The sequence below is a fragment of the Tripterygium wilfordii genome, chromosome 3, assembly GCF_013401445.1.
Source record: "Tripterygium wilfordii isolate XIE 37 chromosome 3, ASM1340144v1, whole genome shotgun sequence".
NCBI classification, from domain to species: Eukaryota; Viridiplantae; Streptophyta; class Magnoliopsida; order Celastrales; family Celastraceae; genus Tripterygium; species Tripterygium wilfordii.
In genome coordinates, this window is record NC_052234.1 from 2,472,789 (window position 1) to 2,500,497 (window position 27,709).

The 27,709-nt window shown below is 36.6% G+C and overlaps 2 protein-coding genes across 4 annotated transcripts; both read left to right on the forward strand.

Annotated features, from left to right (window-relative positions):
* The first annotated feature begins 239 nt into the window (after positions 1-239).
* On the forward strand, positions 240-22,446 carry LOC119985867 (valine--tRNA ligase, chloroplastic/mitochondrial 2). 3 transcript variants are annotated; one of them, XM_038830317.1, is made up of 27 exons: positions 240-497; positions 1,032-1,116; positions 2,346-2,472; positions 3,424-3,507; positions 3,921-4,015; positions 4,932-5,023; positions 5,243-5,296; positions 6,289-6,341; positions 6,424-6,491; positions 7,899-7,974; positions 8,989-9,072; positions 10,198-10,346; positions 10,432-10,549; positions 10,663-10,779; positions 11,115-11,335; positions 12,256-12,345; positions 13,256-13,367; positions 15,196-15,306; positions 15,474-15,611; positions 15,924-15,974; positions 16,071-16,183; positions 17,660-17,807; positions 19,269-19,373; positions 19,464-19,565; positions 21,092-21,164; positions 21,286-21,452; positions 22,272-22,446. In XM_038830317.1, exons 1-27 carry the CDS (start codon positions 293-295, stop codon positions 22,398-22,400), a joined length of 2,967 nt encoding a protein of 988 aa, XP_038686245.1. In that variant the 5' UTR covers positions 240-292; the 3' UTR covers positions 22,401-22,446. The 3 variants fall into 3 exon arrangements, with proteins under 3 accessions (XP_038686245.1, XP_038686253.1, XP_038686262.1); XM_038830325.1 differs by lacking the exon at positions 2,346-2,472 and having other exon boundaries at positions 455-497; XM_038830334.1 differs by lacking the exons at positions 240-497; positions 1,032-1,116; positions 2,346-2,472 and having other exon boundaries at positions 3,921-4,034.
* Positions 22,447-24,183: 1,737 nt separating this feature from the next.
* On the forward strand, positions 24,184-27,577 carry LOC119989673 (pentatricopeptide repeat-containing protein At1g66345, mitochondrial). Its single transcript, XM_038835338.1, has 2 exons — positions 24,184-26,303; positions 27,074-27,577. Exon 1 carries the CDS (start codon positions 24,297-24,299, stop codon positions 25,950-25,952), a length of 1,656 nt encoding a protein of 551 aa, XP_038691266.1. The 5' UTR covers positions 24,184-24,296; the 3' UTR covers positions 25,953-26,303; positions 27,074-27,577.
* Positions 27,578-27,709: the final 132 nt, after the last annotated feature.

The window sequence follows — 27,709 nt, forward strand, 5'->3', positions numbered from 1 at the left end:
ACCCCTAGACTCTGGCTCATGATTTTTATTTTCTTTTTAAGATTTTTTGATATGCTGATGTGGAAAAAAAATAGCCCCAGGATCGAAACTGATCAAAAGAGCCTGGAAGCCCCTAAGGAATTGCAGAGCCGAAAAAGTGAAGAGGAGGAATGATTTGGCACTAAAACAGCCGTTGGATCTAAATTCAAGACACGAAATCAAATTACAAACTCGCGAGAGAAGTATAAGACATTCTGAGCCTAAACGCCCGCCCATTATTCGTCATCCGACTCTCGTCGATTAATAAGTTGTGATGACGAGTCTTCAATCGGGCTTCTCTGCTTCCTTCCTCTTATCTTCTTCTTGCTCTTCTTGTCAAAGATTCAGTCCTCTACTCTTCTCTCAACGACGCTGTTCTAACTTCATCCTCTCTCGGCGGCATCTCAATCGCCGCCTCAAACCAAGATTACGGCATGCAGTTACGGAGAATTCGAAGCTCGATTGCAAGAGAAAATCTCGTAAGAATGAATGATTTCCAGTTACTAAAGCGGCATTAAGTGCAATGTGGGAAACTGAAATGTTCAAGTTTTGCATGTTGAATTCCAAGTGTAGGAAATTTTCGGTCATGATTTCTTTTTTCTGTTTTTATGGAATGAGTTTTCAATAATTAAACGATATTATTTAGTGGATAATTTTGGGGAAATTTATGATTTTCTTTCTTTTCTTGCTATAAATTTTCTGCGCTGTGAAAAATAAAGGAAAAGGAAAAGCATCATTTTCTTTTCTTGTTATATTATGGTGGCTTGTTTTTGTGCCTTCTTATTTATTTCTTCGTGACAATCACATTGAGGATAAGCTCTTAAGATTTTTTTATTTTTTATTTTTTTTATTCTTGTTTGTCCTGAACCATCCTGGCCATTCTTGCTCGGGTTTATATTATTAGGTTCCTGTTATTTCTTTCCTTAATTCTACTTTTTTTTTGGGAAATGGAATAATGTTTTCCTTAAGGAATTTTCTGTGTTAAATCTATCACTGGTTTCATTGCAAATCAGGTGCCGCGGCAGAGGATGGTGTGTTTACTTCTCCCGAGGAGGCAAAGTCCTTTGACCTTTCTTCAGAAGAAAGAATATATAAATGGTGTTTTATTTTTTGAAGAAGCAGAAGTTACAATTTTCTTTTCATTTGTTGGTTTTGCCTCTTAATTATTGATTTTGTGAATGCTTGGCTTGCTAAGAGTGCTGGTTCTGATTTTTGTGGTAGAGGATGGCAGTTTCATATCGTTGTTCTTGTATTATCATTAGAAGAATATTTCTTTTGGTGGAGTTGTAAGGTCTTCTAGTGCCCGTGATTAGATGGTTTCATAGCAGCACATAGATCTGGCTCTCCCAATAACCTCATCCCCCTAATTCTTTAGTAGGGTACTGAGCAGTTTTTCCTGCTAAGCTATTTCTATAATGTAGCTGGGTTGGTATAAGTGGTATCGAAGCTGAACTTTTGCTAATATATATCTGCAAACCAGGGTTGTTTGAGCAAAGTGGGTGGCTTATTATCTTTTGCTTATGTTATAACCTACGAGTACACAAGCTACATTGCAATTTATAGTTGTTCCTCCTAATCCTAATAGCATCTCACATAAAAACGGGATAAGATTGTGGGCTATATGTGAACGACTTTGAACTGAAATTTTTAGTTGTCTTATGGGACACAATTGTGAGACTTGGTGGGTTACCTTGAGAGCATGCCCAGGATGTTACATAGAAGGTTTTGCAATTAATGTAGCAGGCACTATGAGATTGAGCTTGGGTATATGCTTACCTATGGAAGAGCCTAGGTTTCACCATGAGATCTTTCTGTTCCATTTCTTTATCTCAATAGAAAGATGAAGAAGGTGTAAAAAGAACTTTGAGTCTTTTTGTTGAACTATGACTAAAATTGATTTTTCACGGGTTTGGGTTCTTTCTACATTTATTATGGTCTTTTAAATTGATAAGATACTAAATTAAGATTTACTCTGTCCCATCCCCTCGATAAGCTCTTGGATGGTGCCAAAGGGCTGCTTGTACGATCTTTTCCACTTGAAAAGAGGTTTCTTTTGTTGAAGAACAAATTATATGTGCATACGTTCACCTCTATGTACCTAGCAGGGAAAATTTGTGTGCGCATCATTGAGTTTATTTATTTGGTGGGCCTTTCTGATTCCAAATTATTATATTTTGATAGTTGCACTTTTGATACTGCTGTTTGCATGATTTCTCAACTGAGGATTTGTCTATTTGCATATTTAGCTGGTGCCAGTACTACCTATGATGGAGCTTCATGACATTTTTATTCACATGTTTTCTTTTTTTGTTTAATTTGGATGTTAGGTGGGAATCTCAAGGGTATTTTAAGCCAAAATTTGACCGGGGAAGTGATACTTTTGTGGTATCAATGCCACCCCCTAATGTTACTGGCTCGCTGCATATGGGGCATGCAATGTTTGTTACTCTTGAGGTTGTGAAAGTGATTTTGGGTTCTCTTTGTTCGAGTTGAATTTCATTTTGTTTTTCTGTCCCATTTCTTGAATGAAGCTGGAAACTGAGTGCACTGCAGCTGTTTTGCTTGAGTGATGCATTTATTACTTATTTGTTGATCGGGGACCTAGATTTTTGGGTGTTGGGGGGAGGGGGTGGGTGCTTATTATGGAATAGCGCCAATATGATGAGAAACACAACGAAATATAAGATAAGAAATGAGACTATTAGGTCTAATTTAAGAAAGGCGTCAATCAAATATAAGATTCTATAATATTCTATAACCCATAAGTGGGGGATATATTTATGGGCGAAATAAATTTTTAGGTAGAACTGAACCACTGTTCTTTGGCTTAAATGGGAGGGCTAATGACCTTGATATCCACAATTATTATGAGTTTACAACTCGGAATGTGATTTCTAATTTTAGTATAATTTGCATACTAGTAAGAATGTCTAAATAAATGTAGTTCATGGTGCCAGTATCTCAGAACTCTCGTCATATAAATGAAAATGAGGCAAAATTTACAGGGCTCAATGATTTTTATCTTTTTGAAGGGGTGAGGCAATTCATCTCACTTCCTACTTTTCCTTTCTATTTTGCTCCATTTCTCGGATGACCTTAAATCAACAAGGAATGAAGGAGGCATTTTGCGGTCCTTTTATCCTCTAAATAAGCATGTGCAAACTTCTTTTAACTACATAATTGTTACTGTATGTGACTTTTTACATTGTGTTTGATGACACCATTTTTGCTTTTATTTCGATTCTTTCCAATGAACAGCATTCAGTTTGACATCTTAATTATTTGATGTTCTTGTTAGATGTCATACAATTCCAAAGTTTATGTGCTGTCTGCCATGTTGATTTTTGTTAGAAGCATTTACACTGATGATATTGCATCCCTAATTCTATTGGCTTCAAATTTCAGGATATCATGGTTAGATACCACCGCATGAAAGGAAGAGACACACTTTGGCTTCCAGGGACTGATCATGCTGGAATTGCAACTCAGGTTTTCTTTGGTCTGAAAGGCTGTAAATACACATAGTGTATTGGCTAATATTTTTTCTTTTATTCCATTTCCTAGAAATAAAATCTTTCACTATTGAAGTTGTTGGCATTTTGACAGACATTACTATTTGGTCTCATAACCACAAACTAGTTCCTTTTTGTTTTGAATATTCCAGACTGCTGTTACTGTGGCAGAATTTTTTATGCAAGTTTTTTAAGAATTTATTTAGGATATAAGCACATGTTGACCTTTTAGTGCCTCCAACCTTTTAGTGGAATTATTTATAGAGTTAGTTTGTTTATCTTTTAGTTTAATTTTTTACTTTTTTGAATGTTACGTTCTTGATATTGTCTTTCTTTCATACATACTGTTTTATTTGAGTTTATAGTGAACGATATGCATTTTTGTTTTAGTTGGTGGTGGAAAGAATGCTTGCATCTGAAGGAATAAAAAGGGCAGAACTGGGCAGAGATGAGTTTGTGCAACGGGTTTGGGAATGGAAAAAGAAGTATATTATCCTCTCCTGGTTATTTAGATTTTTTTTATTTGTTCTTGCTTCCAATATTCTAATGTAGTACTCATAACATTTGCATCATACACTGACGTGATGTTAGTCATATCTATGTTTATATATACATGTGCGTGGTTGGGCCTGTACTTGTGTGTGTTTTGTCAGCCTCTTCCCCATGTTAACAATGAAAGAAATAGAGGATTTTCACTCTCTGATTAGGTATTGTTATTGTTAAATTTAGCATATAAGGGGCCCATACACTCTCCCTAAAAAGACCTATTAGATAGAGGAAAGGGTACCACATATATGCACGTATAATTCACCCACACTAGACGATGTGGGACATTTATCTCTTAATACTCCCCTCACTTGTGAGCTGGACAATCCAAAGGCCCAATAAGTGCAGAAAACGGGTAAACCATGGCCCAATAAATGGGTGGAGGTAAGGCTGTCCAAGAACGCATCACTAGGGGCCCAGTCTGATACCGTATTAAATTTTGCTTATAAGTTGCTCATACACTCTCCCTAAAGGACCTATTAGATAGAGGAGAGGGTACCACATATAATTCAGCCAAAAAAGACGATGTGCGACATTTATCTCTTAACAATTATCTAAACTCTTCGATGTGTGGAACAAGGGGCTTTGATTCAATATTTAGATTTTTTTTGGGAGGGGGGGGGGGGGGGTTTGCGGGCGGGGAGGGAAGGTGCATGACCATGACCATAGAAAACAGATTTATTGGATCTGATAAATCTGCATACAACTACTCTATTCCAACTTTTTTTGCTCTAGTTTTACAGCTATCCTACTGTTGACTACAATGGTTTCCTGTATTATTCAATTTTTCATTCTCCGTTTGTGTGCGCGAGTTCATGTATGTGTGCATTAGCTTACCTGCTTTCTATTTTTCAGATATGGTGGAACCATTACTAATCAGATTAAGAGGCTTGGTGCCTCTTGTGACTGGACTAGAGAACATTTCACCCTTGATGAGCAACTAAGTCGTAAGATCTTTTTACTCGTTGATATTTTGTTGCTGTAGAATATATTTATTGATTTTACTTTTGATCTTTTGGCCTTGTTATTTCTTTTACTTCTCTGATGTCTGTTATATGCTATAACATGGCTGTTTAAAGTCTTAGAACTTGCATACATTGGTTGAGATAATTGTAATTTTCTCGTCACATTATATCATCTGAGTCCCATCATTTGAACTTTTGTAGGAGCTGTAATGGAGGCCTTTGTTAGACTTCATGAAAAAGGCTTAATTTATCGAGGTATATAGTCGAATTCCGCTCACACTGTTCTCGTAGTCTTAATCAGCTGGGAAATTTCATTAATATTCCCTTCTTATTTAGCAGTTTGTTGTCCATCAATTTCATTTCTATCCTTGGAGTCCTCCCTTTTTCACTGTGAAATAGGACATTTTAAATTTTGAATTGACTTCATGATGTATGCCTGCTTGTGTTTGGCAAACTATTATTATTCTTTTATTTTGTGGCCCTTGTTAAAACAGTTTGGGACATAATTCATTTGTTTAAAGTGTGTAAATGACTGAAGATATTATCGTACACCATTGATGATTATGGAGACTCCAATTCATATCTGTGGCAAGACTTGGACGTTAAATTACTGAGTTGTAGTTTTATGAATCATTTTGTGTATGAGTTTAATAAATGCAACAGAGTTGTAAACAGTGTCTGTAAAAGTATTAGAGTCCAGATATTTTTTCGTGGTTTTCTTATTATTGTGGTCTATGAAGGGCAAATGCTTCCATATGGGTGTATCTGTTCCGATTCCTCTGGCCCTTTATGGTGATATTTCTGGGTGTTGTAACAAGAAATCAAGCCCATCATTTAACTTCTCATCCCCTTCCTCCCTCCCTCCCTCTCTCTCTCTCATGCAAAGGTACTTGACTATATGCAGAATTTCTGCTTTTGACCTCTTTGCTTGAATTGAATTTGATACCATTTGGTTGAAGTATTGTCTACAAATTTTAATCCTATTCTACGAGCTTTTACTCATTATTTTTATTTCCCAGGAGAATTTCCCCTTTTCTGGACTTCCTCAGATATTTGCCTGTTTAAATGTTGATCAACCCATATTAGTTGGGACTGCCTATAAGAAGTAGTCGAGTCCATTCCTCTATTTCTGTTCGTGTGATTATACCACTTCTCTATGACTTGGATTGTCAAGTAAACGTTTATTGTCTCATTGGTAAATTAAGTGTAATCTCATCTACGTGTGTATATCTATATATTTCTTTCAGGGTCTTACTTGGTGAATTGGTCCCCTAATCTTCAAACTGCAGTCTCAGACCTGGTATGTTGCTTTTGAAGTGGAGTCGTTTTTGCTGTTTTCAGCATATGTAATCACACAACATTTGTTGTAAACCTCTTTGTAGGAAGTAGAATATTCTGAAGAACCTGGTACTCTATATTATATTAAGTATCGCGTTGCTGGAGGTTCAAGGTAGTTATTTTCCCCTTTTGAAAGGCTAAAATATTCTTAAAAATAATGTAGTCTTATTTAATATTTGTTGTAGAATACACTGTCTATTAGCTCCTTATTTTCATACTGGATTTGTTTATCAGTAGTTGGGAATTTCAAACTCATTTTCATTGCTTGGCTATTAGTCATATACTTGTCAATTGATTAATGATATTTACACCCTATAGAGTTCTAATATTTAATATGAGTGTGACAAGCAAAGTTTTTTGGATCAAAACTTTGTGAAAAAAATACTTGATAAGAATCAAGTGGGTTAGATGGGTATAGCCAGTACACAGGAGTCAGGACTTTTCTTTCCTGTTATTGCCCTGCCTGAAATGAGCTGGGTTAAATGAGGCTAGGCACAATGGACTAGAATTACCAGCATATGGCTGTTTTTTTCATTTTATGATTTCTTCCTAGATGTTATTTGTTATGGTAAGGCCATCCTTTCCAGCCCATCCCAACAGCCTTAATTAATTTGTCCTTAGTCCATATCCAGCCTCTGTCTTATCTGCTAACACGTACTGATGGTAGAAGTCTGTGAGACCCTATTCTCTTATTTAATAGTTGTTCTAAGTTGTATTCAATTGAAGATTTACATTATCCTTTTGACCTCTGCCAAGAAATTTGGAGGGAAGTCTTGTAATTACTTCTTTTAAAAAAACTCAATCTGCTAATTAGAGAGGTGGTTTAAAAATGAGGTTCAATATATTGATGATGTTGAAGAAGAGAATATCATTGCAAACAACAAAAGGCAATTTGATGATGCTTTTATGCCTTTGACACCTCAATGTTGATATACTTTTTTTTTTGATAATTAATGTTAATATACTTATATGAAGAAATTACTTGACGTTGTCCATGTGCTTGCTACTTCCCCGATTGAGGGTCTTTTGACTCTGTATTTAATACACAAGTAATGCTTTGATTTAGGTAATGTTGGATGTTTTATTGTTGCAAGAGGTCAGAACATTTTAGAGCATGCTTCGTTTTACCGAATTTAGAGAAAAATATATCTCATGAGGGAAATTTAAAAATGTAGTATATTTTGAACTATATAGTTAATTAGCAGAGAAATGATATTCAGTAGGGCTCGATACATTGCCGAGATGATGGGTGGAAGGCAGCTTACATTTCCTGTTTGCCTTCGCATAAACTTATTCTTAGCATTCAATCCTCTCCATAGATAACAGTTCTTGTGTTTTATGAACTTCTGATATGCTGGATCTGAATTGAATATAATTTTTGTGAAAGTCTGTTTCTGTATGGAAGCTACCTAGGCGTTCCTTCTTATTGTTTCTAAATTGTGTTTGTCTTCTATTTTTGCAACTTCTATGGACTGGTAAATCATGCAGATATAAATATTGTTATTTTATCATTTTCTAGGAGTGACTTCTTGACGATAGCAACAACTCGTCCTGAGACTTTATTTGGGGATGTAGCCGTTGCAGTGCATCCTAAGGTGGGTAACTTTGTTTATATTGTTGAAATAGGTCTTTGCATTCATTATACTCTGATGGTATCGGAGTGGGAGGTCTTGGGTTATGTTAGAATATGTATAAATGATGTGAAATGCCCCAACCCAATAAGTTAACTTGTTAGGTTGAATGACAAGGTAACTAATCTTAATATGGTGTCGGAGCAGGAGGTCTTAGGTTCAAAACTTAGCTTCTGCTTTAGGTTCAAAACTTAGCTTCTGCAATTTAAACTCCCATTTGTTGTTGCCCCAAGTGTGGGCCTTTGTGTGTGTTTGTTGTTGATCCAAGTGAGGGCCTTGTGTGAGAGTAGCCCTAGTGCTAGGCCCCGTTTGTTGTGCATGTGTTAGGCTGTAGGATTGCCTAGCCCACACTTGAGGGGGAGTGTTAGAGTATGTATAAATGATGTGAAATGCCCAAACCTAACATGTTAACTTATTGGGTTGAATGGCAAAGTAACTAATCTTAACAAGTTCAAACCTTAGCTTCCAAAATTTAAACCCCATTTGTTGTTGCCCCAAGTGTGGGCCTTTGTGTGTGTTTGTAGTTGCCCCAAGTGAGGGCCTTGTGTGAGTAGCCCTAGTGTTGTGCCTCTTTTGTTGTGCACTTGTTGAGCCGTCGGATTGTCCAGCACACACGTTAGGGGAGTGTTAAAATATGTATAAATAATGTGAAATGCTTATTGGGTTGAATGGCGAGGTAACTAATATTAACAAAGTGGAATAAAAGTATACTTGGATTATTTTTGTGCCCCAAACATAGGAGTGGACTAAAATAGTCCAATATAGTTCAATCCTACTAGTTTTCGGCATACCAAACGTAGCCGAACTGTTTACGGGGTTATATACTTCACCCTTGTATCATTTGAAGAATCAATCTCTTTGATATAAGCATCATGATTTGTGTTTCTTCCATCTATACATCTATTACATCTAATATGAAAAAAGTTATAGCCATTGCTGGAATATATGTTTGAGTTAGATTTGATTACTCATATGCAGGATGAACGCTATTCCAAGTACATTGGGATGATGGCTATAGTTCCTATGACATATGGTCGTCATGTTCCTATTATCTCTGACAAGGTAAAAACATTCATACACCTTTTTGGTAATTTTTTTTGAATTCAACATTGTTGTTTATTGGTAAATGATTTATAGGTCTAGTACTCTAGTTCATGGGCGTACCACTATCTAGTTGCAATATTAGGCAATTTTGGACCCTTGATCTCTATTTGAAGGCAAGAAAGGTACACTGTGGATCAATGAACATGGCCATGATGCAGACCTGTGTACCTTCCAAAATGAAAATGTATTAAGCGGAAAATTATTTTGGAGGTCTTTTAAAAATGAAGGTCACTTCACAAGATAATTTGGTTTCAAATAATGTTAGAGCCATCATTGATTGTTTCAGAATTCTGATCAGTTCCATGTCTTCCTTGGGATATTTTCTTTCTGCAGCATGTCCAGATGCACGAAACGGCATTGCTATTTGTTTTTATATTATCTTCTGTTATACGAGTTTAAACTCGTATAGTTTGCAAGGAATCCATTGTTTTGTTGGTTAAAAGGCATATAATTTTTGTGCACATGCATATGTTGGTTGTGTTTTTTCCTGGAGATGTAATCCTTTTTTACTGTCCCTGCGATGCGAAGGACCGAATCAGGTCATACAATTTGGGCTTTAGATTTTATCTTTTCGCAGTTATTGCTCATAGAGCACAGTTTGCATTCTATTGCCTAGCCAATTTTAATATGCCACCAAAAGTCCTCCTTCAGATTCTTCCTGTTATTTGTTTCAATTTTGTTTTTTGTATTAAGTGGTGTGTGCCTTCCTGTGGATTGAGCCACTTAATATTATCAGCATTTTATCCTCTTTGTTTTAGCTTCATTGTTGCTTGTGGCATTCTTGACTCATGAAGTATTTACTAGAATTCTGTTCTTATCAGTTTAATATCTGATACGCAGGCCATCAGCCCGCATGATATTAAATTAGCTTTTGATTGCCATTAAGAGCCGTGAAAATATTCAAATGGATGCTATAATTCTCATGAACTCTTATTTGTACGTGTGTAAATTCACATATTCTGTGTTTTTCTATCATTTTCGCTGCTTAATTCTTTTGTGGGAAGATATTATTTTATCGGTTTATCCTTTCATCCAGGCAAATAATTTGATTTCTGGTGTTATATGTTATTTCTGTTACGACAGTATGTAGACAAAGACTTTGGGACTGGCGTGTTGAAGATAAGCCCTGGACATGATCATAATGATTACCTTCTTGCTAGAAAGCTTGGCCTTCCAATACTTAATGTGATGAACAAGGATGGGACTCTTAATGACGTTGCTGGACTGTTTTGGTAAATCTCATCCAATTGTTGAACGATAATTAAAGTATGTTTTATTGATTTGTTTAACATATGGTAATGACTCTTGAAATATTAGTGGTCTTGATCGGTTTGAGGCACGTAAGAAATTGTGGTCAGATCTTGAGGAGACAGGTTTAGCTGTCAAAAAGGAGCCTCACACCTTACGAGTTCCCAGATCCCAACGTGGTGGGGAAGTATGTCTCTTGGTTTTCCACTTATTATGCTTTATATGATCTTAAACCAAAAGTTAAGTGAACCAATGACTCATCAGTTTTGCTCTTCTACTATTTTTCGTGCTTCATATTAGGTAATTGAGCCATTAGTAAGTACACAATGGTTTGTGACTATGGAGCCCTTAGCTGAGAAGGCCCTTCATGCAGTCGAAAAGGGAGATTTAACTATTATTCCTGAAAGATTCGAGAAGGTATGTCGCATGGAAAAGGATGTTGCATTCTGTCCCTTCATATAGCACCTGTGCTGTACAGATAAACTGGTTTTTTTCTGTTTGAATATTTGGTGATTTTTGAGCCACTTAGTTCAGTAACATCTGGCAGGCAGAGCTTCTTTTATGGTTATCTTGTGGACTCCTGTAATTCTGTCACCGAACCATTCACATACATCATCTAAAAACAACACCAGTCTTACCATGAGGCCATTGTTCATTTTCAACTTTGTCTGTAAAAAAGATTGTTTTTCTAACTACAACATGGTTTACCAATTTGTGTGTTTGATTTTCGTTTCTTTTTCTATTGCTTGTAGATTTATAAGCACTGGCTATCAAACATTAAGGATTGGTGTATAAGCAGACAACTCTGGTGGGGACATCGCATCCCAGTTTGGTACGTTGTGGGAAAGGACCTTGATGAAGAATTTATAGTTGCACGGAGTGCAGATGAGGCCTTAGAGAAAGCTCATGAGAAATATGGAAAAGATGTAGAGATATACCAGGATCCAGATGTTCTTGACACTTGGTTTTCAAGGTCATTTATTTTACCAAAACTCATATTCACTTCTTGCTCTATGTGCTTATGTAGTACAAGAAATCAAGAATTTGTTTAGTTGTGCATTTTTGCATCTTTGATTTGTTGCAGGAGTGTTTTTTTGCTTTTAATTTTTGTGCAACTTTTTTTTTGTTTTTGTTTTTATGTATTGTTTTGGTATTTCATTGGAGAGGGTGGCCGGGGGAAGGAGATGAGGTATTTTATGATAATGCTTTGCAAAATATAGTTTCAACATTTTTATTTTTGTGTTCATTAGTGTTACTTGCATGGTGGTGCCGGAATTGTTTTTGATTAAAGCTTTGATGATGATGATTATTAATGTTTCTTGCATTACAGTACCTGGTTGTTGATAGCATTTAAAGAATACTGTGACAGTATTGGAGGAAATTTACTCTGAATTGAGAATTGGTCTTTCCTAACAGCCAAATCTCAAATTGCTTTCCTAGTCATAGATGCAATTGACGCAATTGTACATCATGTTCTTAAGCCACAATTTCATCATCCTCGTCAAAGCCTTTGTCCGAAAAAGTTTTTCATGATCAGGTACAAGAATCGATAAAAGAAATTATTTTGAATCCCCTATGTGGATTCTCCTTCTTAATTTGCTGCTATCTAGAGCTATACTCTCCATTCTCCACTAATCTTATGGAGCCCATATATTTTCTGATTACTTCCTCCCTTTTTTTTGGATCTTCCATTTCTCTTTAAAGCTACATTTCACCCCTTCAATATGAGTTTTCTGTGGATGCTTGAAATAAATTGACAAGGGAAGTACTGATATTTTATAATGTGGTTCAGCAAATGAATAGTTAGCTCATGTTTCTTAAAATTCATTTTGTGACAAATGCTATGCCCATGCACTTTGAAATTTGCCTAATTTTGTGCTGCTTCTTTCTCAGTGCACTCTGGCCTTTCAGTACTCTGGGGTGGCCAGATGATTCAGCAGAGGATTTCAAGAAATTTTATCCGACAACAATGCTTGAAACTGGGTAAACAACTCTAGCTATCTCCTGTTGTTTCAATTTCAGTTACTGAGAGTCGGGGAAATCGTGTATTTTACATAGATCTTAAGATGTGTAGAGGAGCCCACTATCTCTGGTATCTCCTTGATCCTCTTCAAGTCTATTTCCTAATTTAACGTATGTTAAGCACTTGTGGGTAAAGTCATGTATCTATACCAAGTCTACATTCCTCTCTCTCTCTCTCGTCAGGTTGGATGGACTAAGTTGAGCATAGAATACACTCCCTTACAATTCATCTCAAATTTCTATCACCACACGTATTCCCCTTTTCTATAGCCCATATTTGGTCTTATTCACATGCTTTGTTTCTAAAATAGTTTGAGGTAAGATGGTGCTATATTTAACACGAAAATCTCAAACAAGTTTAACTTTGCATTGACATTTCTAAGTAATTAAATGTCAAAAGTTACCTTTCTAGAATAAGAAGAGTTAGTCATTCCTAAGTGATCTAGTTGCATCAATAATATAGTTTGAGCCTGAGGTCCCTTAATGCTTTTGGAAAGAAATAATGTTTGGATGTATATATACGTAAAAGTTTCAATGGGTCATCAAATGATTTTCTTATTAGTGATTTAAATAGGCACCTTATTTATCAATGTTAACTTCTTTACCTTGGACTGTCTGGTCCAAATACAATTTTGTGCCACATGCTTGTCAAGCCTGCCTTTTGCTCTCTCATAGGGAGAATGACTATGTCTCGTTTGATCTTAGATGGACCTTTTTGTCCAAATAGGAGAACTCTTGTGATAATGGAATACGCAATGCATTCCGTGGGGTTTTGCATGTACTATTCACTTGTCTTCCTGACCCCCTTTTCTTTGTTTATTTTGTTGCGATAGTGATTCTTTGCAATGGTACTTCTTCACTTTTTCAACAGGCATGACATTTTGTTCTTTTGGGTGGCAAGGATGGTTATGATGGGAATTGAGTTCACAGGCTCTGTTCCATTTTCGTATGTTTATCTTCATGGACTTATTCGTGACTCCCAAGTAAGTAGACTCCATGGATGGCAGCTGTTGCTTCGAAATATCAACTATTATGTCTTAAAGGCCTAACCAGCCCTAGAATATGTGTTGCTGGTGCTTTTGAAATTTATATTTCTGTCTTCCTTTCCAGTTCTGGTATATGAGTTCCCTTATATATGCCAAATACAGTTTTGCTGAACTTATTCTGTTTACCTGGCATGCTATTAATTGGTGTTCTTTTAAATTGTTTGATATTCTGTCACATTTTGTTTTATACTTTAGATTTAATTCTTCAAAGAAATTACAAAATAGCGTGTAACATAATGTTCTACTCCCTAGTTTCCCTGTTAACTGAATTATTGGTACTTAGTCTTGTTTTTGTAATTCAGTACGTTACGATTGAGCAGTTAAAATAATGCTAATTACCTTTAAGGGAACTTATATATATGACCATAATAAGATTATGTTGCTATGACGCCTTTTTAATCCTTATCAGCTTAGAGTTTGATTGTTCTTTTCTAATATTATTATTGCTCTATGTGATGGTTACAACCTTCTACATCGTTTGGGTTTCAGACACAATCTTAGGCTTAGAATATAAAAGTTGTAGCTATCAAATGTAGAATTTAGAAATAGAATTGAAGCTTAAAATTACAGAGGCAATTGATCAAAACAGCTCACGAAGTATTGATATCCAGCTGAGGAACAAACTCGAAATATCAAATGGACGACCACCCTTTACACTCAGTCTGACCACTAATAGTAAACCAAGCAACAATCAACTATGAGAATGGATATGGGATACCAAGTAAGGGATTAGCAGTGATAGAAGATGCAAAACCAAAGGTATCCACATGAATTGGGCAGCAAGACCTTCAGCAGTAAGACTGTAAGAGAGAGAAATCTGGCAAAAGAGCAATTTTTTTTGGTTTTTATGGCAAAGGAAACAATATTACAGCACCTGATTATGGTCCAGAAAAGAACTGTGAAGTAGAAGATGAAGCGCTGAAAATAACTGAAAGGAAAATTCTAGAAATGAGTGGAAAGAGGGATGTAGAAGGTTGCAGCAGATAATGCTAAAGAATTCCAGCATGAGCAATATTTTAGCCTTCTACAATCTTTTTTCTTTTCCCTCGATGAAACTCAGAATCCAGGTTTCATGCGAAGGATAGGACTCAACTAAACTTATTCAAAGGTCTTCATCACTTGGCCACAAGCTTTATTTTATGATCACTTTTCCTTGTAAGATCCATCCGTTAGATTTAAGGATAATTATGGTGCTAGCAATCTTCATTTTTTTAACATGTCACCTTGCGACTATGTGGTTCAACTTCTGATGAAAATGTAACAACCCTAAGAATTATGCTTCAGTTAGATTTAAAATTCCAGTGGTGGCAATCCTTAATATGCTATGCTTGATCTTTCCTCAGCTTATATGTTTAATTTCTATGTGAGTACCGCATACAAGCTATTAGGCGAAGACCTTCAGTCATACATTTTCTTACCTATACTAACTCAGTTTATGCTGGATGGCATACAAGTCATTCCATAAACTCTTCTGTATTTCAATTTGTACAAAAGTACATACTTGTCAATATATGGAATTGATTTACTTGGTTGATTAGAACGTCTGGGTGACTCTAGTATTTTCTCATTTACTTTGGTTGATTATCTGCGCACCAAGATGTGTTTTGTAAAGAGCAATCAAGTAAAAACATTTTTTGAAAAAATTGTTGATCACTTATTTCTGATAGAATCATGGCTCGTGGCTTTCCATTTATAGATTGTATTACTCTCTATTGCTTTTGATTTTGTGTATGTTATTGACATATGATGCAATCAACTATTTCAGGGGCGAAAAATGTCTAAAACACTGGGGAATGTAATAGATCCAATTGACACGATCAAAGAGTTTGGCACTGATGCTTTAAGATTTAGTCTTGCTCTAGGAACTGCTGGCCAGGTGTTCCTTTATCTTGAAGTCCTTAAAGAAACTCTGAATTGAGCCTATATGTCCGTCTATCACTGATGAAAGGCTGCACAAACGCAAACACAATTACTTGATTGGCCACTTCTTATTTCTTAGTTCTTTTATTACTACTTAGCTAACCTAAAATGCTTTCCACCCAGGACCTCAATCTGTCAACTGAGAGGTTGACTGCCAACAAGGCTTTCACTAACAAACTATGGAATGCTGGCAAGTTTGTGTTGCAGAACTTACCGCGTGAAAATGACATATCTTCTTGGGAAAAGATACTGGCTCATCAGGTTCACTTACCCTCCTTTTTTATGGTCATTGTTGTTAAGTAATTGATGTTAAATGTTTTTGTGACGTCATGTCCTCAGACAATTTCATTACCTTACCTTTTAATAAAGGGAAAAAAAGTTACTCTATAATGTTAGGCAAAAAATTTGTATACTTGTAATTCAGGAGTAGTTTTTACTTACAAGTCCATAGTTTCTTGTTTCAGAGTTTCTTCATGACTTAAGTTTCATGATGAATTTTCCAGAAAGCGAAGCAATAATTCTCTTAGAAAAACAGCTACTCTTCTATAAACTAAGTAATTTATTTCGTTTCAGTTTGACAAAGAGGAATTTACACTTGGGCTTCCTCTACCAGAATGTTGGGTGGTAAGGAGCCTATTTCCGTAATCTATGGTCTGCTTTATTCAATTAGCAGCACTTCTTCAAACTGTTATCCTTTTCTTTTTTCTTTTTTTTTTTCAGGTCTCACAGCTTCATATGCTTATTGATTCGGTGTCCTTAAGCTATGACAAGTTTTTCTTTGGCGATGCTGGAAGAGAGATATATGATTTTTTTTGGAGTGACTTTGCTGATTGGTATGTTTGTATTTATTCAGAGTGGCATTCAAAAACGTCAAACTTTTCTCCTCTTGCGAGGTTAAATCCTAGATATCTCATATGACTAGTCAATTGAAAGAAAGTGCAAGCCATGGGTTTGCTTAATTGAAGCATAGAATGATTTATTATTTGGAAGACTATTAATAACAATGTCAAACTTTTGTTGGCAAAATTATTGCACACTTTGTCACTGCATATAGCCGACCCCAAACTTTTGGGATAAAGGCTCGGATGATGATGTGACTTTGTCACTACATACCTTGCATTATCTGTATCACTATATGCATGTTGTGTGCCTTGAGTATTAACTTTGTCATCATCCAAACCTTTAAGGTAAACAACTATTGTGCACAAAGCTCCCGCATTAGGCTGGATCGGGGACAAACAAGATGTACGCAGACCTTACTCTTACATAATATGTGGAGAGGTCGTTTCCAGGAATTGAACTTGTGAGCTATAGGTTGCATTGCATCCCTACAATTCTATCATTGAGTCACATGTTCACCTGAATCGTCTAGCCTTTATGCCAAATAAATTGGGGTTGGCCACATGAATCCATTAGAGAAGTTAATTCTGTCCACTATATGGATACTCCACCATTCATTCATTCCTATTTGAAGCTACCCCTTGCCTTATTCTTGTATAAACCATGACTTTTTTGGTCTACCTCAGCTCTGTTTAGCGTATCCTACTTCAATTTTCTCAACCCTCCATACTGTCACAATAATACCTATTTTTGTTGCATGTGTTCAAACCATCTGAGATCATTTTTTTACTTGTTATCTTTGCTTGCGCTACTTCTAACCTAGATTGAATAGTGTCATTTCTTATCCCGACCCTTGTTGTATTGCTGCAAGTCCAATGTAACATTCTCATGTCCTCCGCATGCATTCTTTGGGCATGTTGTCTTTGATTGCCCAACTTCTATACCATGCTTCTTGCAGGGTGCACATCTCACATATAAAATTTCGCATTAACTTCAAGGGTATTCGTCAGTCACACAACACCCCAGAGGCACTCGTTCCCTTCATCCATCCCACTTCAATCCTATTTGATACATACATTCTCTTATATTATGGGCCCCATAACTCTGAACATCCTACTCTATGGTAATTGATTCCCATCTATTTCAATCGGTTCATCATGTTTTCTCCTGCTTTTATGCAATTTACACTTCATACACTCTGGTTTAGTCCTACTTGCTCTAATGTCTCTCTCCAAGTCTCTCACTTTGCACTAACTCCTGATTACGTCTCACCCACGGCACACACCATCATATAGCAAGGGACCTCATCTTGCATAAGTCTTGTGAGTATCTATGTGCATATTTGTACTTGTGGAAATGATAAGCCGAGAAGTATGCTTGTGTCCCAGATGTAACTATTAATTTTACTGGGATTCCCATGTGGCTCAAACATGTTTTGCAGGTGATCATAGTTTTTTCACCTTTTGCAGGTATATTGAAGCTAGTAAAGCTCGTCTTTACCACTCTGGAAATGGTTCTACTGCTTCAGTGGCACAATCAGTTTTATTGTACGTTTTTGAGAATGTACTTATGCTGCTACATCCTTTTATGCCATTTGTGACCGAGGAATTGTGGCAGGTATTTCTTCTGTATACTTTTTCCTTGTTATTCATTACTACACTTTGAATATTGCTTTTCTAACGCTACCTAAGTTCATTTCTTTTTTCTTTTTCTTTTGTTTTTGGGTGGCGTACTAGTTGTATATTTGTATTTGGTTCTTCTTTGGATTTTGATTTCTACATCATCATTGATATTATTTTTTCTGGTTACAGCATGTACCGCTCGTCAAGTAATTGAGGATAGTTTCTTTGGATTGATTATATCTTAATTTCATAGCTAGACAAACCTAGAACTTCCGCATGCTTATATAATAGTGGCTTTCAGGAACCTACTATCATGGTTGAAATCTCTCTCTCTGTATTTCTTGCCACCTCCCTATCTGATGCCTCTTCTGGTCTTTTTGGTTCATGCATCATATTTGCAGAGGTTTTCCAACGAGCTTAGGATAGTGTTGCATTGAATTTGCAGCGAAACAAGGATAGGATAAGAAACGAGGCATAGATTTAGGGTAGAGCTGGCATCTATCAAGATAAGATGGCTTGAGCATGTACAACATGGAGATATTAATGCAGTATGAGTAGCCTCAAAAAAATTCAAGTAAGAGAATACCAGAAAGAGAAGAATGAGACTAAAAAATACATGGATTTATGTTGTAAGAAAGGACCTGTACTCTATAGGATTTGTCTAACTGTGCGTTGTTGATATGAATGAATGGTGAAGGAAATTCATGTGGAGGATTCATATAGCTAACCCAACAAGGTTTGGGAAGAGGACAATGATGATGATGATGATGATGAATGTCTTGTACAACTGAACCAAACACTGATTACTTTGTCAGTGGACTTTTCCACATTTCAGAAAGCTCTAGCATTTCTTTCTTTCCACAAACAGCAGATAACATGTGGTATAACCCATATCACTTCCTTTTTCTCGTCTTTCTGAAATCATTTCCTTTTCCAGAGTGTTAGTTCTGCCCAGTTAATGCCGATGAATCTCCAAGCAACTTCCCAGATTCTACTTGCCCATTGACAGTGGAGTACATGACTAACCATCATCCTTTGCATAATCATATCGTTCTTTTTTTTGCTATTTATGTGTATTTGAGGTGGTGTGCTTATTGTGTCAACCACTATTTGGATGCCAGTGATACAAATAGGTCTATGGTCACTTTGAATTTATTATTTCTATGAGAAAGAAATTGATGGTACTTCAAGGTTAATGATGGAAGATAATAAGCAGCAGATAATGCTGTTGTCCCATTTTCCTTTGTAAGTGCTGAGTGAATCTTGTTGCTACTATTGTTTTCTAGTCTGCATACCCACTTCAGTTATAATTATGTTTTTAATACCTAACCAGAATGGTACTGTGGTTAGCTCTTCCACCTTTTAGGATCAGCAGCTCACAACTTAATTGTGCAAACAGACTTGACAATAAATGATGTATGCTTTATTAATTTAAGGTGTCTTTGATTTATAACAGGCACTCCCATACAGGAAAGAAGCTCTTATGGTTTCAGCATGGCCCCGGACACCACTTCCTAGGCATTCTAACTCAATAAAAAAGTTTGAAAATTTACAAGCTCTGGTAATTTAAAAATTCATTTTCTTGCATCTCCATAACAAAGCTGTTGTTGCATAAATTTGGATTTAATCTGTTATTTTATTCATGAGGAAGACGAGAGCTATTCGGAATGCTCGAGCAGAATACTCTGTTGAGCCAGCGAAACGTATATCTGCAACTATAGTTGGAAGTGATGAAGTGATCAGATATATATCTGTAAGTACAATTGATTCTTTATCCGATGCCATTTTAGTGTGTAGTTTAGTGTTTGTTTTATCTGTAGCTCTGCTAACTGCTACAAAGCGCTTGGGCTTTTTCAGTGAAGCAGTTCAGGTCATGGTCTGGCAAATTCATGTTTTACTCTAAACATCCTTACGTGCTTCTTTATAAACATCCTTACATGCTTTTAACATTACCCTCAGCAAAGAAGTATACATTTTTTTTAAACAACTAATCAATAGCTGCCATCAGATGGGGATTGGGATAGATCAAAACGATTATTTCACTATATGGATCCTGGTTTAGTAAGCCAGTATATGTATTTCTGCATCCTATCATTGTTGATTAAGCCAATTCACTTTGATAGTCGCATATTTTCCCTAGAACCTGAACACCATAAATCTCCCCACTTCCCCAATTAGCTTCCAGAGTTCCATAGGAATATGAGAAAGTATCACTTTTTAAATTTTATTGTCAAACTAGCAAGTCTTTGCGACAGACAGGACTGAAGTTACTTTGGTTGGGGATAACTATGCTATAAATATTTCCAAAATTATCAAACAAAACAATTAAACATCTGGGTGTTGCTGCAAAATTCTTATGAAATTCCGTAGTTACCAATGCCACATGTTTCTTACTTATTAGTAGTGTAATACAGACATTTGAATTGTAAGATACTTATGAAATTCCATTTTAGTTACCAATGCCTCATGTTCTTAGTTATTAATAATGTAATGCAGACATTTGAACCATAAGGAGATATGCAGTTACATGACAATGATTATAATCCGACTTTCCTGCTAAAATTCATTATATCTAACAGCTCTAAATTTCAATTTTTTTCTAAACAACAAGAGTGTTTTTATTTTGTTTCAATGTTTAGTTCAAAGTATGCTAAACCATCTGCCCTATCCTTCAAGCAACAATAAAAGTAAGAAAGATGATTAGCAGATATGTGTTCAGTCACTATCCAAAATAGGAGTATTTCAATCATGTTCAATATTCTCAAAAACTGACTGGCTTTAGTAGTTTTATCCTATCCTTTAAAGTTTGAGATTGGCGTTACATCAGAATTATTATTGGTGACATATCAGCTTAATATCTTACTTGAACCTGTGACAAGTTACCATGATTTTAGGTTGGACGTTATTGAATTGTCATGCTGCATGTAAAACTACTTGGCCCCTGAAAACGGTGGAAAAAATATATTAATTAATTCCTTAATATGTGGCTTGTGTTTAACATACATGTGGTTGTGCCATTTGTCAATAACGTTAAATACTGAAGCTCAATTGTGCCATTTATTAATGCCATTGGAGCACAATGTCATGTCATGTATATTCGGGCATGCAATGCCATTTCATGTTATGTCTCCTCTTCCTCCTCTTTTTGCCATTGGAAGAGGAGGAGGGAAATGTTAGGGACAAGGCAGGGCTAAAAAGATTCTTTACTGAGATGCTGGTTCTTATTGAAGGCAACAGTATGTTAAGTTGATGTTAATATTATCTACTTGCTTAATGAAGGAAGAGATGGAGGTTTTAGCACTTCTATCCAGGCTAGATGCACAAAATATTCGCTTCACAGATTCTCCTCCAGGTATGCTCCAGTCCAATTCAGTTCTCTTTTCGAAAGTTGGCTAGTTTTATATATTAATTAATTTGCCATCACTATGGGATGTTGAGCTATTTGTTCTTTCTGATTTAAATGCAACCATCAGGAGATGCAAATCAATCTGTCCACCTGGTTGCCAGTGAAGGGTTGGAAGCATATCTACCTCTTGCTGATATGGTTGATATTTCTCTAGAGCTTGCACGCCTTTCTAAGCGCCTTTCTAAGTTGCAAACAGAGTATGATGGGCTTTCAACTCGCCTTTGTTCGTCTCAGGTATGAACCTTGCTGTACTTGCGCATATCCAATATATGTGTCATTTCACTGTGACCTTAAATAGATGTGGAAAGACTGACATATCCCATCACTCACTACACTACGTTCGAATGACGCCGAATGTGAGATTCACTAGAATGCATTCCAGGTGTTTTGATGCATGATCTTCCAAGTATAATCAAAGTATAATTTAATGTTGTTTTAAAGTCGGTGTTTGCATTTGCAACACGGTCACTCTAAATGTTTCTCTGATATGAAGATGTCCATGTCCATGATGTATTTTGCACGTGCCAGGATTCAGTAACCACTTTACTCACTCGGTGAAGTGTTATAGTTGTTGGAATGGCACATGCTTGCCTTTGCAATTCATTCGTGTACACAAATATAAAAACATCTATTATTTTAATACCTAATTAGCCACCTCAGTCAGGGTTGATTTAAACATCTTCGTAAATCTTGCAAAAATAAAAAAGCTGTAACCAGCTGAATAAAGTATTAGACGTGCAAAACTAGAGCACTGCTGCTAAGGGAACAACATAGGAAAAATTGTACTTGGGAAAACCCTTCTTTAGTTCATCAGAACATGATGCATTAATGAAGTTGGAAGTTAATTGGTTCTTGCAGTGTTATGCCAAAAGTCAATTAAGGACTGTTAACCACACATATAATGGACATAGAAGTCATTTGTTTCGGGAGAAGGAACCGATCAGCAATATTAATCTTCAGAGTTTATGTTGTATCTTAACTGAACAGGAATTTGAGTACATCTTCCTGATGCACTGTTAATGCCTTGTGCACCTTACACTGTTGTCATTGCAGTTTGTGGACAAAGCTCCGGAGGATGTTGTCCGTGGGGTACGAGAAAAGGCAGCAGAAACAGAAGAGAAGATAATCCTTACCAAGAATCGATTGGCTTTTCTTAAATCCACTGTTCCGGTCCCAAAGTAGCTTCCACTTTGGCTTGATTCCGTTCTGACTGAATTTCTACTTGGTCGTCAGATTTTTCTTGTTGAGGTGTCAATGATGCATATTCTGCCTCATCAACAATTCTTGGTCTCAGAGTCATCAATGTGAACTTTCCAGGCACTCAAGGCTCATTTGAAGGTTGGAAGCGAAAGGAGAGAGAATGCGTAGATATATATGTGTGTATATTTTTATATATATATATTTATTTATTGAAGTAGTTGATTTTTTGCAACCTCTTAGTAATAGTTTTCTTGCTGCAAATTATGCAGCTAAATGGATTCAAACCTGTGAGGCCTCTAGGTTTTTTTATTTTTTTTTATTTTTTATGAAATAGTCCATTGAGTTTTACATGTTACTAGAACGGAGATGATTTTATTTGGGAATTTCCAGTCATGAATAGCATTGAGCTCAGTTGATAAAGTGCCACATAACAGCCTATGTTTCAACTGTATGTGCACCTTTGTTCTTGTTTTTGTTTTTTTTTTTTTTTTTTTTTTGCAATATTGATATTTAAGTACTAAGAATACATCAGGACATACAAAATTGAGGCACTGAATCTAATCTAACACACATTAGGAATGCAAATTCAAAAAGTGCGGCCAATTTGAGCTACTTCTAGGTCTTCTTGTCGGGTTTAAAACTGTCTATGAACAAATCTACACTACAAGGTCCACGAGAGTTTCAATCGATAATGCTATAATTCATGTCCATGTTTGGTCTACACAATGCTCCTACAGACTACTCAACCATATTCGGTATATGCGATGTTTCTATAACACTCTCTAACATGTTCAATGTACATGATGCCCATACTACTCGCTCGATCATGTTCTGTCTACGTGATGCTCCTATCACTCCCTCGTCCATATTTACTCAACACGACACTCCTAGAACCTAACACTCACTCGCCCATGTCCACTCTATGTGATGTCTCTAGTGCTCTCTCAACTATGTTCACTCTACCCAATGCCTCCTACAAAGACGTTTTCTGAAGTACCCTATGTTGTGCTCATTACGAAGGTCGTGATTGTCGTTTGCCCTATCAACAAATTATTGATTGTAGATTCTCGCGTCTAGAAACTCCTACTACAACAAATCCCAAATGCATCATATTGTGAAGATCTCCAACATAGTACTAAATGGTTGTCAAACTATTACTAGAATACCAAAATAACTTGGACACCGAGTACGCGCACAATAGATACCCAAGGATCACCCTACGAAGTGGCCTATGGAATACGTATTGTTATTTTCCAAGTTTTTTAGATATTTCATACCATATGCAATAATCATAATATTAAAGATGTTCAAAATAATCGTTAAAACAATCAATCACCTTGACTGATGGTGGTTTATTTTTATTATTATTTTTTTACAAATTCGATTGGGTCGGTTTGTTTTACTTTTTTTGTAATTTATGAAACGATTGGTTTTTCAAAAAATTTATAATATGTTACGGTTAATTGAATGGACCGAATTATATATATCATTATCACCAAAGTCTTTATCCAAAAAATGTATATAATTATATATTTTTAAGATTAATTAATTGTATAGTGGACTGGACTCAAAATATAACAACTAAATCTGGGCCAATGTGATGAGTGAGCCCAATTGACTTGAAGGCTGAAGCCCATTGCTTGAAGATGAAGACCACTCAAATGCCCAATCTAGCTAGGGCACTGACCGATAATGAGAGATCAGAGAAGCCCAATTTGTTTGTAATGTTTGGAGTTTAGGATTTGGGTTTTGATTATCTTGGCGCTCCTGTTACTTTCGTGAAATCATTTATATCAGATGGTTTGATCATCAACAAGGCTTTGTGTTCTCAACCTGTGCTTTGTACTATAATACCATTGCAACGATAAGATTGCAGGCATGGCTTCACTGCGTCGAGTCATTCCATCTTTGGTCTCCAAGTCGGTCAAGCATTGCGTTCTAAGTGAATCAGTGGTGGCAAGAATGATCCATAGTTTCAGTGGATCAAAGGATTATATTGCTGTCAATGCCATTTGCGATTCTCTAAGAAGAGGCTGCAACTGGGACGCTCTTAGTACGGAATTCGGCTCTGTAGAATTAACAGATTTTCTTGTGGATAAAGTATTGCTCCAATTGAAGGAACCAAATGAAGCAAAACGGGCTCTGGGTTTCTTCCACTGGTCCGCAAAGACGAAGAATTTTGAGCATGAGATTCGGTCCTACTGTATCACCATTCATATACTAGTTCGTGCTCGGCTTCTCATGGATGCTCAAGCTTTGCTTGAGTCTGTTCTGAAGAAAAGTATGGAGAATGTTTCTAGATTTTCTGTTGTGGAATCACTAATTGATAGTTATGAGATTGCCAGTTCAAGTCCCTTGGTGTTTGATCTGCTGGTGCAGGGTTATGCTAAATTGAGAATGGTTGAGATGGCTTTCGATGTCTGCTGCTATCTAAATGAACATGGGTTCTCTCTACGTCTTAAAAGTTTCAATACTTTGATTCATGTGGTTCAAACATCTGATCAACATTGTTTGGCATGGAAGATTTATGAGCATATGGTTTTGACAAGGAGTTACCCAAACGAAGTAACCATCAGAATCATGGTCAGTTGTCTGTGCAAGGAAGGGAAACTGCAGAAGTTTGTGGATATGTTGGATAGGATTCATGGGAAGAGATGCTCTCCCTCCGTGATTGTTAATACTAGTTTAATTTTCAGGATCTTAGAGGATGCAAGAATTGAAGAAGGCATGGTTCTGTTGAAGAGAATGTTGCAAAAGAATATGATTCTCGATACCATTGCTTACTCACTGATTGTTATGGCGAAAGTTAGAGTTGGAGATTTGCACTCAGCATGGGAAGTGTTTGAAGAAATGCTTAAGAGAGGATTTAGTGCAAACTCTTTTGTGTACACTACATTTGTTGGAGCCTATTGTAAGGTGGGGAATGTTGACGAAGCTAATCGCTTATTCCAAGAAATGGAAAACATGAGTTTGAATCCATATGATGAGACTTTAGATCTTCTGATCAAGGGATGTGCTAAAGCTGGTCGAGTTGAAGAAAGTAGAATCTATTGCGAGAAATTGATGGAGAGGGGACTTGTTCCAAGTATCTCCACTTTTAACGAGATGGTGAAGGCGATTTCAGAAAATGGGGATATTAAACAGGCCAATGCCTTGCTAACACCTTTGTTGGATAAAGGGTTCTTACCAGATGAGAACACATACTCAAATCTTATTAATGGATATGGGAAACAAGGGGACATTCAGGAAGTTCTGAAGATTTACTATGAAATGGAGTATAGGTCTATCTCCCCTAGCTTCTTGGTTTTCACATCCATAATTAGATGCCTCTGCCAATTTGGAAAACTAGAGGAAGCGGAATTTTTTTTAAGAAGAATGAAAGATAGTAATGTAGCCCCAAGCGAGAAAATTTATGAGGCATTGATCACTGGCTACATTGAGAAGGGAAACAAGACTAGGGCTCATCAGCTTTACAACGAAATGCTTTTGAAAGGATTGAAGCTAGGGTCTCATGTGGTTAATGTGCTAAAGTAGAGATCTGAAATAGCAAGTCTTTGTTGTAGAAGTGAAGGGAACAGTACACGGTTGCCATCTCAATGAGAAAGGCTTCTATAATTTTAAAAAAAAAAAAAAAGAAGCTAATCCGCATGTGGAAGAGTGGATTATTGGAGCTCTGGAGACTTTTAATGGTCATGGATTTAGCCTTAAAGGACAGTTACTGGAACCAGCGAGCACCAAGATTCTGCCACTAAGGGGTTTGGGAGGATCAGCAGTATGCCTTGTGATTTAAACCTGTGTGGAGAGGCTGTTTCCTTTTTCTGAACCCATGATGCTAGATTGCTATGGTTCAATCCTACTGCAGTGAAGAAACAGTTTGCATATATGGTAATAAAAATGGAACCTATTTTCTTTTGCTTGGTTTGATCTTTTAAATTAGTGGCACAATGAGTCTTTTGATGATGGCCAAGGGGGAAGTGACGTATGCCTGAAAATCATGTCATATTCTATGGAAAATGCATTTTTATGCTTTTATATTGCATTCAAACAACCTTGATAAAACCTGTTATCAAGGCTGATATGCAATCTGTATTTTAGTTGGTGGTTTAGAACAACGCTTGCACCTAAAGGAATAAAATTGGCTTGATTGAGCAGAGATGATTTTGTAAAACTGGTGAAGGAATGGAGAGAAGTATACCGTCCCAGAAGTTTTAGCACGTTTATGGGTGTGTGTCTGTGTGTGTATATGTGGTGGAGGGGAGTTGGGTGGGGGCAGGGGTTTCTCCTAGTTTTTCCAGAGTCTTAGTCTAATGAAATACTGTAACATTTGCATCATATGCTGACATGATGTTTACTGCATCTCTGTTTGTGGGTGTATGTTTTGCCAGTAGAGAAAAGGGATAATGAAGAGTAGTAGTAAGTGGGGTTATTTTTAGTGTAAAGCACAGCAGATTTATTGGACCTGATACGTTGGCATACAATAACAACTACTGTATCCAACATCTTTTAGGAGTTTATTGTTTGGTCTACTTTCTCAGTTTTCCTACCATCAATTGTGGGCTAATTTGGTTATTATCATGTTTCCATTCCTTGTACTTTTTCACTGTCTGTGTATGGGCGTTGGTGTATTGATAGCTTACTTGCTATTTCTGTTTCAGATACGGTGGAACCATTACAAATCAGATGTAGAGCCTCGGTGTTTCTGGTGATTGGTACAGAGAATTGAAAACCCATGGCAGATGTAAATGGTACAGGGAATGCCGGAATGACGATGCAGATACAATGTAGCATATACACTAGCGAGATGCTGCACCAAACTCCCCATATACGGTACACTGCCATATATGATCAAAAAATCATAAGCCTCGCTCTGAAGCTTATTTGTGCGAGATGCTTTGTGAACTGCATTGTGAGACAGTGCTACCCGCATTGACCAATTTAGATGGACCTTTTGGTTCTAAAATGCAGTGAGATTGTGCACGAGATGAGAGAATGCCAATATCGATTTTTTTAAAAATGGTCACTCCGTTATGACTCAGCAGCATTTGGGTCTACGGATCAAATATTTGTCATGTTTCAATCCCTTTTATGATTCCCAGATGTATGGTTCAGGAGATTTAGATAAGTTTCTACTTCAAGGGTTATCAGAGGAGTTTCCTTCAATTAAGGATCTTCAGAAGGACTCGAAGGTGCACAGCATGTGTGTATGGGTCAATCTTTTTTTTTTTTCGCTTGATTAATGTACTCAGAATCCTTTTGAAAGCAGGATTATGCTCGATTTTCTGAGGATCTAG

Coding starts and splice junctions, on each gene's coding strand:
- LOC119985867 (XM_038830317.1), top strand. CDS start 293: ATGACGAGTCTTCAATCGGGCTTCTCTGCTTCCTTCCTCTTATCTTCT. Junction 498..1,031: donor CGATTGCAAGAGAAAATCTC/GTAAGAATGAAT, acceptor ATTGCAAATCAG/GTGCCGCGGCAGAGGATGGT. Junction 10,780..11,114: donor TTCCTGAAAGATTCGAGAAG/GTATGTCGCATG, acceptor TATTGCTTGTAG/ATTTATAAGCACTGGCTATC.
- LOC119989673 (XM_038835338.1), top strand. CDS start 24,297: ATGGCTTCACTGCGTCGAGTCATTCCATCTTTGGTCTCCAAGTCGGTC.